The sequence below is a fragment of the Athene cunicularia genome (assembly GCF_003259725.1).
Source record: "Athene cunicularia isolate RWA chromosome 24 unlocalized genomic scaffold, athCun1 chr24_part1, whole genome shotgun sequence".
NCBI classification, from domain to species: Eukaryota; Metazoa; Chordata; class Aves; order Strigiformes; family Strigidae; genus Athene; species Athene cunicularia.
The window spans coordinates 2,145,102-2,157,519 of NW_020799132.1; the positions used below are offsets into that span (position 1 = coordinate 2,145,102).

A 12,418-nucleotide genomic window follows, 5' to 3' on the forward strand; every position below is an offset into this window, starting at 1 on the left:
CCGGGGGCGTGGAGGGGGGGGGAAAGGGGGTCGGGCCAAACGTTTTGCCTCGGTCCCCCGTTACGTGGAGACCTTGGTGGTGGCCGACGAGTCGATGGTGAAGTTCCACGGGGACGACCTCCAGCATTACCTGCTGACCCTGATGGCCACCGCCGCCCGCCTCTACAAGCACCCCAGCATCCGTAACCCCATCCAGATCTCCGTGGTCAAGTTCCTCCTCATCGGGCAGGATGACAAGGGGCCCAAGGTCACCGGCAATGCCGCCCTCACCCTCCGCAACTTCTGCGCCTGGCAGAAGAAGTGGAACAAGGTCAGCGACAAGCACCCCGAGTACTGGGACACTGCCATCCTCTTCACCAAGCAGGTGGGTGCCGGCGGGATGACCCGGAGGGGCTGTCCCCCATTTCAAGGAGCCCTGCACTGTGCTAAGGCCTCCTGCCACCTGCGCCCCACCTCTGGTGCACGCTGGAGGAGGTTGTGCTTGCGGCCGATCCCCCTTTCCCGAGGGACCCTCCACCCTCAGATGCCGGGGCGGGGGGAGCGGAGGTGTGGAGCGAGCCCGCTTGAGCCAGCCGTTGCCGTGCTTGGGGCGGGTTTTGGCTAGCAGCCCAGAGAAAGCCCTGCTAGGGGGTGAGTGAGGCCAGGAGGTGTGTAAAGGGCAGGTTGTCCCCACGGGCAGAAACCCGCCGCTCCATCCCCTGCCTCCTGGCACCAGTGGCCACCACCCTGAAACGCCGGGTCCGAGCCCAGAAGAGGAGGAGCGTGGCCTCGCTTCCTCCTCCCCGGCTGGGAAGAGATCGCCGTGCCACCTGCCAAGAAAAAAAACCCAACCCTCTCTCCGCTTCCTCTGACTCATGCGCAGGGTCCTCCTGAGAACCTGGACCTCTCCTCCACGCTGGCCGCTCTGCGTGGACCCAGTTCAGGGCTGGAAAGAAAGCACTGGACTTACAGCCAGAGCTGTCAGCAATTTTTGGGGTGGGAGGGAGAGGTGAGAGTCCCCCCTACCACTGCCGTGGGCTGGCTGCATCCCTGCAGTGGGAGAGGGGCTTTGCCGAGCTGGTTTTTCTCACCTTTGGCAAGGGCTCCACGAGGGGTGCGGGGTGATTGCTGGGCGGGGATGAACTCGCCATCCCGCACCTCCATAAACTGGGTGACACCCAAGCAGTGACACCGCTCCCAGAGCCTCCCCCCAAATGCTTCTCCTCTTCCCTGCAGTCCCGTCTCAGTGTTGGTGTCGGTGCGGTGCCTGGCTGGGGTGTTACAGCCCTGCACCCCCAGATTGCTGATGGGAGGGGAGAAGGATGAGCCCGGTTGGAAGGGGACGGTCATACACCGTCCGTAGCAGGTTTGCCAGCAAGAGCAACTTGTGTTTTCTCCTTCCCCCATCCCTGCCCCGATGTTTTGGGATTAAAGACAGGTCAGGAACTCCCCTCAACAGCAGGGACACCATTCCCAAACCATCTTTTCAGGTCAGGCACTTGTGGGTGGGAAGGATAAAGCATTCAGCTCCCTTCAGCTGCCCCTAACCTGGGGTCAGCGCAGGCTGACGATGGCCTGGAGCCGGAATGATGCTGTGCAGGATGTGTGAGACCTCATCCCACCCATCCTCCTTGTCGCCTCCCCAGCCCCGGGCAGGGGGCTGTGTCCTCCAGCCATCTGTAAATCCTGCTGGAGCGCAGGCAGGGCTGAATCCCAGCCTGCTGGAGCAGGTCCTGCCGGCTGCGGCAAGGGGGACGCCTGGTGACACCCCTGCAGGGACGAGCCAGCTCCATCTCTGGTGGAAACCCAGTGAGGTCACCGGAGCCGCACGTGGGATGGATTCGGTCCCAGTGATTTGAAAGCTGCGGCTCACGGCCGGGCTGCATTTTTTACACATTGCTAAACCACCCATTCCTGAAATCCCAGGGCAAGCTTCGGTGCAAAGGCACAGCACCGAGGAGACATCTGCCTTCCTTGAGTGCATCCATCTGTGGTCCCCCGACACCCCGAAGCTTATCTCCCTGCCAAAAAGCTGTTACATAAGCCCCCGACTTAATTTTCATCTGCAGCCTGGTTGATAGGCAGTTTCCAGTTGTGTCAATGAGTTGCTGATGAATGGGGCTGTCCTCTGCCGCTCGGCTTTGCTCCCTCCCGACGTCGGTCATGCCAGACTGTGGATTTGCCTCTGGGGAGATGGGTCCTGCTCAGCCGGTGGGTGCAGATCTTCACCTTCCTACCTGAGCTCGTGATTGTTGGAGCCTTCAGTTGCGCTCTTGCCTCTTGGAAATAGCATCACACACCACGTCAAAGGTCTTGGCCGTGCTTCCCGCCCATCCTGAACCTTCCCACCAGCAAAGGTTTGCTGAATGTCTTTGGCCTGCTGTAAAACCGAAGGGACATTGCACCAAGGAACATCTGGCTGGAGCCTAGCATGCAGCAGAGACTGCGGGGGAATTTGGAAACCCACAAAACTCAGATTTTTGGGGTTGCTTTGGACCCACGGTAGGGAGAGCGCTTATGAGCCAGTCTCTGAGTAGATGAATGAATGCGCTAGTAATAAGGATCCCCTTCCAACTGAGCTGCAGAACATCTCAAGAAGTTCGCAAGGGGACGAAGAAAAACCTTGGGAGTGCCCACAGACACAGGTCAGGCTGGCAGGAGAGCCCTGATGGGGCATCCAGCGGGTTACTTGCAGCCCCTTGGGCCACCAGTCACCCTCCTTGTATTTGGGCTGTCAGCAGGGGAGATCGGTGACGTGCAAAGGCAGAGCTGGCCCTTTGCCTGCAGCTTTCCCACCTTAAACCTCTTTTATTTCTCTCTCCTCCCCTCCGTAGCTCCATCCTTGCATGGCCTCCGCTCCTGAGCAGGCTGCACCCCCGGCAAGGCTGGTGGAGGTGTTTGGGGCTAGAGCCCAGAGATGCTGCCCAGCATTTCGAAGTGGGCTGCCTCTCAGAGGCTGGGGGGGCGGTTAGGGAAAACCCCATGCAGAGCTGCTCATCCATGTTCCCCGCAGCCGTCAGGCGAGGTTCAGAGCGAGAAGTGGGTCAGTGTGTCAGTGCAGGTGTTGGGCCAGGAGCCAAAAGCTCGCTGCGCCAGCGAGGAAACGGCAACTCTTCAAAGAGCAGTGAGCGGGGAGCCGCCAGCAGCCGCCTCTTCCCTGTGAGGTTGTGTCATCCCACCCCCGCGCCCCACCTTCACCCCCAAACCCCCAGCACTGGGAGAGCATGGGCAGGTGGGCTTGGACAAGCTGGGTTAGCTCAGCATGATGATGGCACTGGATCTTGGTGGCATTTTGGGACAGGGGACCCTGCGCTGGGGCTTGCCAGCCCCATTTAGTCACCACGTGCTCACCGGCGGTGGCCCTGCCACCGGGGATGCTTGTTCCTGCCGGCATCGATGTGTGGTGGAATCAGGGGTGCAGCAGGGTCCCAGCCGACAAGGAAAATTGTTGCAGAGCAGAGAGCTGAACCCGGCTGCACAACGGGGTTTTCCACCAGCCGTGATAGCCGTCCCAGACCCAGGCGTTTCTCCGCCTTGCCTCTCCAGAGATCATGGTCTTGTCTGTGCCTCCAGACTTCATAGCCACAGGTCTCCTGCTAAAGCCATCTCAGCCCTGGCCAGGGCTCTCCAGAGTCGTCGGGACTGTTATTTACCCACGGCTGAACCTGCCTGCGCGGGAATGCCTTCAGCTTGGAAACCTCGCTGGAAATGTTGGCAGAGCCGCTCATGCGAGATTTCGAGCAACCCAGGCGCATTGGCTGGGCGAGCGCTGAGCATGAATCATGCTTATTTATAGCATGGGAGCGCCTGGCGAGTCCCTTACGTTTTCTTTTCATGTGGAAAGCAGCTCCCTGCCCCCTGCGTGGCCTCCCCTGCAGCTCCCAGCCCCGCTGGGACAGCACCGAGGGATGGGGACGATGCTCCAGCCCTCCCAAGGCACGGACAGACCCCAGCAGAGGAAGGGGGCATTCAAGGACAAAGCTATTGCCGAGCTGCCTCGGCGGTGCCTCTTCAAACAGGGATTTTTTATTTGCACGAGCACATTTGGATCCTGAAGAAGGGCAGATCCACCTACAACGGGACCTTTCCTGTCCTCTGTCCCAGCTGCATCTATGTGGGGTCCAGCAGTGCTTGTGCTGGGGGTGGAGAGCTGGACTGGTTCCTTCTTCAATCTGTTGGGTTTGGCTGCTCCTCAAGGGATGGCTGCAAAGTGTCTTGGAGAGACAGGAGCACATCCTTCAGCCTCAGGAGCCTCTGGACCTGGCCCAGAGGCTGCTTCTTCCTAGGAAGAAGTTGAGAAATGAGGTTGAGAAATGAGTCAGCTGTCAGCCTAAGGCCAGGTGTCTTCCCATCTACCCGCCTGGGTCCGATCCTTGAGTTTGTGCTGGAGAAGGGAGCCAGGCTGACTCCTCTGTGCCAAAACTGGCTCCACCCTGTCCGGAGGAGCCGTTTGGGTGGGAAAAGCTGTCGCTGAAGGCACAGGAGAATGCTACACACAAAAAGCATCCTCAGTGCCAGGGTTAAATGCAAACACATCATCACAGCCTGGCCTGGGTCAGGGTGAGGTTTCCTTTCCTCACCAAGCCGTGGCTGGTGTGGACCCCATCCCTTTGGGCTGCCCCCCCGCCCTGCCATCAGCTCCCCGTGGGGTACCGGGGACGGGGTGGGGATGGGGGACCGGGATGCATACGCTGGCTTTGAGACTGACCCTTTGCCTCCGTGCCTGGCAGGACCTGTGCGGTGCCACCACCTGCGACACGCTGGGGATGGCGGACGTGGGCACCATGTGTGACCCCAAGCGCAGCTGCTCTGTCATCGAGGACGACGGGCTGCCCTCAGCTTTCACCACCGCCCACGAGCTGGGTAAGGCTCCCTGCTCTCCTCTTCCTCTTGGGCGGAATGCCAGGAGGTGGCGAGGTTCAAAATAATTTCAGCCTCCGGAAGATCAGACAATAACCGGTATCTGGTGATGGGGAAACTCCACCTTGGGGCACGAGAACCCCCCCGAGCCGGGTGGGAAAGAGCTGTTGAGACAGCAAAGGGCTTTGCTGTTGTGGTTGCTACCTCAGTTTCCAGGATTTGGGAGTGCCGAAATAACAGGCAGAGGGCACACCTACCTCCAGAGACACTTGCAGGAGGAGGAGGAGGAGGAGGGAGGGGGGTGAGCGCTGAAGTGTTCTCTTTGCAATTTCCCTGGTCCTTCCTTTTCTGTGTGCATTCCACGTGCACGAAGCAGCCGGGACAGAGACTGGGAAGCTCGCTGGCTCGGGGACGCTGCCGGCGGGGTGACTCACCTGTCTCGGTCCTGCGAGCTCCCACATACATGCAGTCCATGGACAAGCATCGTCCTTCCCCAGGTGTCTCCTGGGCTGTCTACATGCACTGCAATCCTTGCAAGGGTCTTCCCCACTCCGTGCCTCAGTTTCCCCCATTTCATGAAGCTGCAGCGGCCTGACTCTGCATGCCAAGTGGGATTATTCATGCTGCCCCTTCTTTTCCTCCCACCTCAGGCCACGTCTTCAACATGCCCCATGACAACGTGAAGGCTTGTGAGGAGGTCTTCGGCCGGCTGAAGACCAACCACATGATGTCCCCCACCCTTATCCAGATCGACCGTGCCAACCCCTGGTCAGCCTGCAGCGCTGCCATCATCACCGACTTCCTCGACAGCGGCCACGGTGAGCCCTCCCATGCCCCTCGCCCTCCTACCTGTGTCCCCACCTTGTAGGAGCAGGATCCATCCCTGGGGCTGGTTGCTGGGAAAGGCTGATGGGCTGTAGAGCAACTCCCCCTTCTGCCAACAAAGTGAGGAGGAAATGAGGAGGAAATGAGCCAGAGGTGATGGCTGCCTTGAGTAGAGCATGGCTCTACCCAGTGTCACCGAGCACCAGGGAAGTTTAGACTGGCTCTGAGGAAGGATTTCTGTGCAGAAGGGGCTGTTGGGCGTTGGAATGGGCTGCCCAGGGCAGGGGGGGAGTCCCCATCCCTGGAGGGGTTGAAGAGTCGGGTTGACCCAGCACTGAGGGATCTGGGGGAGTTGGGAACGGTCAGGGTGAGGGTCATGGTTGGACTGGAGGAGCTTCAAGGACTTTTCCAACCTTGAAGATTCTGAGATTCTGTGATGAGGTCACTCAGGTCTGGGGTGCAGCTGAGCTCAAGGGTATCTGGCCCCACTGGTGGCTCATGCCTGGGGTAGCTTTGGCCAAATTACCGGCAGCCATCCTCACCTCCCTGTAGCGATGCTCTCCCTCCCCACACTGCTCCATCCAACCACCCGAGGACCCAGTAGATCCCCACTCTCCCAGGAGACTGCTTGCTGGACCAGCCTGCCAAACCCATCCCACTGCCCGAAGACCTGCCTGGGACGAGCTACAGCCTGAACCAGCAGTGCGAGCTGGCCTTCGGCGTGGGCTCCAAGCCCTGCCCGTACATGCAGTACTGCGCCAAGCTCTGGTGCACGGGCAAGGCGCGCGGGCAGATCGTCTGCCAGACCCGCCACTTCCCCTGGGCTGACGGCACCGGCTGCGGCGAGGGGAGATTCTGCCTGAAGGGTGCCTGCGTTGAGAGGCATAACATCAGTAAGTACAGGGTGAGTACCTGCGCCATGAGCCCCAAAAACATCCTGAGACATCATCCTGAGTTTCTGCTGGCTGAGCAGTCCCCCATCTCCTGGTGCTGGGGATACAGCAGGGGGGATGCTGATATGAAAAGGGATGAAGGGCTCTTGGGTATCACGTATTTCTCAAGGAGGGGTGCTGCTGCTCCGTTCCATCCAGTCCCGACAAGTCTGGGAGCTGTCAGCAGATTTTTTGCTTGTGAATGGATGGTTCTGAGATTAGAGAGCCCCGGCTTGGGATGGGGCTAGTGGCGAAGGGGATGCAGCACCTCATCCCCCCGCATCCCGGCAGGTGGACGGCGGCTGGGCGAAGTGGGCGCCCTATGGGCAGTGCTCGCGGACGTGCGGCGGCGGGGTGCAGCTGGCCAAGCGGGAGTGCACCGACCCGGTGCCTGCCAACGGCGGCTCCTACTGCGAGGGCATCCGCGTCAAGTACCGCTCCTGCAACCTGGAGCCCTGCTCCGCGGCAGGTAAGGGGCTGGAGCTCAGCTCACTTGTGTTTCTGGGCATAACCTATTACAAAACCATAAAACTGGAGCTGGAGGTCCAGGCTGGTCCCCAATCCCATGCACATCTCTGCTTTTTTCAGTGCCAGGGAAAAGCTTCCGCGAGGAGCAGTGTGAGGCTTTCAATGGCTACAGCCACAGCACTAACCGCCTCACTGCCTCCGTCTCCTGGGTCCCCAAATACTCCGGCGTCTCGCCCCGAGATAAATGCAAGCTCATCTGCCGGGCTAACGGCACTGGCTACTTCTACGTGCTGGCACCCAAGGTTGGTGAGAGACCCCCAGGGTCAGTGTCTGGGCTGGAGGATGACTCCAGTGTGCCTGGAAATGAAAGATTTTTCCTTGTCTGGTGGGCAGATGGTGTTAGATGAGGTTATAGAGGAGGGGAATTCACCGGGCTGGTATGAAACAGCCTGTACGTGTCCTCTTACTTATTTCAGGGCTGGAGTTGGTCCAGGAGGGTCGCCTTCTGGGTTTCTAAAGGTGCCTCTGGGACATGCTCATAGTCCTGAAATAAAGGATAATAATTACAGTGTTGGGGAAGTGACGTGTGTGCCTGACAGGGCAGGCGGGCAGGCGTGGGACCGAGTGGGGTGGTGTTAGCTGTATCCCCAGTGCAGCCTGTTCTCTTTGCGGCGATGCAACAGAAAGGGCAGAAAATGATGTAGATGGAGAAGAAAAGGGATATAGCCCCATACAGCTCTTCTCAGAGACGCTAAAAAGCCCGACTGAAAGCCCTTTGCATGAGCGAAGGGTGACACGGTGCCAGATAGCATCTCTTCGGGACTCATCTGCTGGATTTGGGTAGCCCTGGGTTGGACGGAGTTTGTGGGGTGGCAGAGGGAAATGCAGTGGCCTTGTTTTCTCGCCCTCATGCAGGTTGTGGATGGCACCCCTTGCTCCCCAGACTCCACCTCGGTCTGCGTCCAGGGGAAATGCATCAAAGCGGGCTGCGACGGGAAGCTGGGCTCCAAGAAGAAGTTTGACAAATGTAGCGTCTGCGGAGGAGACAACAAGAGCTGCAAGAAGGTCTCGGGCTTGTTCACCAAACCCATGTAAGTGTTACATGAGCTTCCCCCTCTCCCAGCTCTGCTTTTTGGGGTGGATATAGGAAGGTGGTGGAGGTGATGAGGGGGTCTAAATCCATCCTGAGCAAACTCTCCTGGTGCTAGTGTACATCACTGTGTGGAGACCTGGGCTAGCGCTGAAGGAGCATCAGGACACTTTTAATGTGCTATCAGCTTCTACTGGTGGAGTTATCTCTGGTACATCTGTACTGTAGAGCCAGAGGAGCTGAAGCATCTTCCTGTATCTAGGTGACCTCATCCTAGATTAAACTCAGTGTAGGGAGGAGATTCGGAATGATCTTCATGGGAAGGAGGAAACAACTGTAGCGGTGGGAAGATTTCAGGGCTGCAGCTGCAGAGCTTCTGGCTGAGGCCGCATCACAGCGGGATGTCCCCCTGCCTGATGGCCTGCCCTGCCTGCTCTTCTCTTCCAGGCATGGCTACAACTTCGTGGTGGTCATCCCCGCGGGTGCCTCCAACATCGATATCAGGCAACGGGGCTACAAAGGGCTGATCAGCGATGACAACTACCTGGCGCTGAAGAACGGGCAGGGCAAGTACCTGCTGAATGGCCACTTCATCGTCTCAGCCGTGGAGAGGGACCTGATGGTGAAGGGCAGCGTCCTGCGGTACAGCGGCACCGGCACCGCCGTCGAGAGCCTCCAAGCCTTCAAGCCCATCCAGGAACCTCTGACTTTGGAGGTGCTCTCTGTGGGGAAGATGACCCCTCCTCGGGTACGCTACTCCTTCTACCTCCCAAAAGAGAGCAAGGAGGACAAGTCCTCCTACAAGAAGGAGGGCAAGACCCCACCAGACCTCAACAACAGCGTCCTCAGCCTGTCCAACCGCTTGGACGGTGGGAGACCAAGCTACAAACGTCCCTCCTACAAGTGGGCGGCGGGCGGCTGGGAGGCTTGCTCCGTCACCTGCGGTGATGGGTTGCAGAAGCGTTCAGTGGCTTGTCGTGATTCCTACGGCCAACCGGCCGCCGAGTGCGATGCGGCACAGCGACCGGCCGATGTGCGGCTGTGCGGGGAGCCCTGCCCGGCGTGGGAAGCTGGACCTTGGTCTCCCTGCTCCAAGACCTGTGGTCGAGGTTTCAAGAGACGGGCGTTGAAGTGCTCGGTCCCAACTGGGCGCCTGCTGCCCCGGGAGAGTTGCAATTTTCGGAGGAAGCCACAGGAGCTGGATTTTTGCACCTTGAGGCCATGCTGAGCAGGTCAAGGGGTGTCTGTGAGGAAGGGCATGGTGTTCTTCTGGCTGGATGTGGTCGAGCAGCAGCCACGGGTTGGGAGAGGGGAAGATGTCCATAGCACATAGCAAACGGGGAAAAAAAAAAAAAAACAAAAGAAAAATTGGGAAAGAAAAGGGACCTGGGTGTGGGGACAGAGCACGCACACCCCACGTGCCCAGGAGAGAGGGCTTTTACCGACCAGGTCGCTCGGAGTCAGAGCGGGAACGAACGTCTACCTCGAAGCCGCCGAACGACGCGGAAACCCACCGGCAGAGGCTGGGAGTCGGGGGGGGGACAGATGGAAATGAGGAGGGATCCGAGTACAGGCAGGGAGATGCCCCTAAATTGCACAGTCAAAGCCTCCCTCATTTTCCCAGGGCCAAGCCTACCTCCCCCCTCCCCGGACTCCCCCAACGCTCGTGCTAAATGGGACCAAAAGGATTTACCAATGCAACGACGGCAAATTATACTGTCCAACCCCCGGTGCGACGAGGTGCTGGGACTGATGCATCCAGGGCTTGCTGGGGATGATTTGGAAACCCGGGTGGTCCAGAGAGTCCCAGCAGCATCCCTGGGTTGGGTTGGAAGGTGGTGGCCTTATTTTCGTTTTCTCCTCATGTTTATGACCTGACCAGTGTAGATTTTTATGGTGCTTAACTCTGTATTTTTTTAACTTCCTTCCTCCCCTGCGATGGATGTAAACCTTGCGTAGCGGGGACGGTGTTATTCCCAGTGGGCTCTCTCACCTGGCTGAGGTTTTCCTATGGTGCTTTGGGATGGGGCTGTGTGAGCACCCAGCACATAGCTGGATGCTCCTTTACCCCCCGGTCCAGGGCAGGTTGTAAACTGCCCGCCCGAAGTTTTTCAGGGCTAAAAGGTATTACTACAGAGCTGAGATCTGAGCTGTCATTCAAAAAAAAAAAAACCCCAACAAGCAACTGTACTGTAGTACCACGACACGGTGCCACACGGGGTCAGATGCAGCCCCGCGAGTCGCTGGTACTTGACTCCGCTCTGGAAATGGTGCTTGCTGTTTAATGGGACCAGTATGCCATGCCCAGATGTCCCACCACCCTCTGCCCTCCAACCTTTGGGCCAGGTTGGGTTATTTTTCCTCTGTGTTAAGCCTCCTTGAGATATCCTGAGCTGAACTCTAGCAGAGGTGGAGTCACTTCCCCAGCATCGCTTTTGTGCCACAAGAGTGGAAGATAAATTTGGGTTTGGGGCTTTCCTGGGGGAAAGGGGCCCAGCAGGGTTCAGGCGTGTGGGGAAAAAGGGGGTGTTGAACCTCATCTACAACCAGTTTCCCCCTCCAGGGTTTTGTGCAAGGGTTTATTCTGTACCTCTGATGGTTATGTAGCATCGTGCCTGTTGTGGTTGGAGGCTGTCTTACCTCATGCACCGCCCTCTTCCCAATGACCATTTAACGCATCATTTAGGTCTCTTGTTCAGATCACATCATCAGGAACCATTTCACTTTTTGCTTTTCCACTGATGAAGATGCCTCCTAATTAATTAGCTGGGACTGGGAGCAAGCCAGGGTCTCTGGGTCAAGCCATGCCATTATTGGGATCAGCAGAAAGGGTCTATAGGGAGGACACACAGATTATGGGTAGGCAGAAGGTCTCAGCAGGTAGAGGCTTGGAGCCTACCTTGCTTGCTTGGCCCCATGCAGGTCTAGCGTGGCAACTCCTCGTGCCCTTTGATCTCCAGCTGTGAACAAGGCGAGAAAGATCACAAGAAACAGGACCCTGGTAGCACAAGGGTTTCCTTGCTGGAGCTTTCCACCAGCTGAGCAAACTCGTGACAATGTTTGTAGACCCATCCTCCCCTGGATTTATGTAATGCCTTTTTGAACACAACAATATTTTGGGTCTCCACACTGCTTCGTAGAGCCAGGAGCAGATGTTGTGGTTGCTCTGCACAGCAGGGGATGGGATTTAATGTTCTAGGAAATCCCTTCCACGTCTCCATTCCCATGAACAGATCATCCATTTTTGGAGGGTTTTCCTGCATAGCCGAGCCTGCCGTGCTTTCATTTGGGGGACAGAGTTCTGAGGAGCTGCCCTTTGGTGTCTTGCCATCCAACAGATGGTTTCCAAGCCACCGAGAAATCCTGACCCTTGTTCACGGGGAGGGGAAGGATGGGGCGGGAGGGATTTCTTGTGTGCGGTTCTTTTGCCGAGTGTGCAGCAAAAGGACGGAGATGCCGATCGTACTGGCTGCTTTGTGTATACCATGTATACTAAACATCGATCTCTGCTGTTTGTGCATCAATAGCAAACCTGAAATAAAACCATATTTAAAGTTACACCTGGTTCCTCAGGGGATGCGATCATGCCCGTGTCATTTAGTTGGTTGCTGCAGAGCATTTCTTGTCTTACTGCAGTCCTGGCCTTGTTGAAGCCTCAACTCATTAACTAAAGAAAAAAACAAACCCAAACCTTTGAAAGCCTAAGAGGTATATTCTGACTTGCTTCTGCTACAGGATTTGTTATTGGCAAAAAAAAAAAAAAAATCCAATCCATGAAGGAGCCCAGTGGTGGAAGGAGCCCAGACGTTAAGGCTGGCTTGCTTTAGCCTCAAATCCGGATGCTCTTTTGTCAGGATAACAGCACTATAGAGTTAAACGGATTAATATAAACTGGAACAGCACTCTCATATCCTGGAACAACCGTGTCTGCACATACCATTGTCCAGGACCATCCCTTCCCAACGTGCTGTTCTGGAGTCATCTGCTCCGTATGCGGACAAAGCCTCAGCCACATCACCTTCAGATGGTCCAGGAAAAGCGAGGTTAGCTTCACAGCTGAGCCGGCCCGGCGCAGCTGCGGGGTTGCTGGGTGCCCGGAAAACAGTGCCTGTTCCTCCTGCCAATTCCCAGCACGCCCTCCCTGAGTCAGAGCCCTCTTCCCCGTTACACCGGGGCCAATGGTGAGATAAACCCCTTCCTTTTAAGGGCACACGTCAGCTCAGGGATGCCTGATGTCACCCCCATCAGCTCTCACCAGGGACAG

General features: G+C 57.4%; 1 protein-coding gene across 1 annotated transcript; it reads left to right on the forward strand.

The window, feature by feature from the left end:
- Window positions 1-4: 4 nt before the first annotated feature.
- ADAMTS15 (ADAM metallopeptidase with thrombospondin type 1 motif 15) lies at window positions 5-11,692 on the forward strand (the record flags this gene model as incomplete). Its single annotated transcript, XM_026863572.1, has 8 exons — window positions 5-364; window positions 4,710-4,842; window positions 5,490-5,657; window positions 6,285-6,568; window positions 6,888-7,065; window positions 7,185-7,366; window positions 7,980-8,155; window positions 8,602-11,692. Coding segments are annotated over 8 exons (2,262 nt in total), but the record flags the coding sequence as incomplete, so codon positions are not given.
- Window positions 11,693-12,418: the final 726 nt, after the last annotated feature.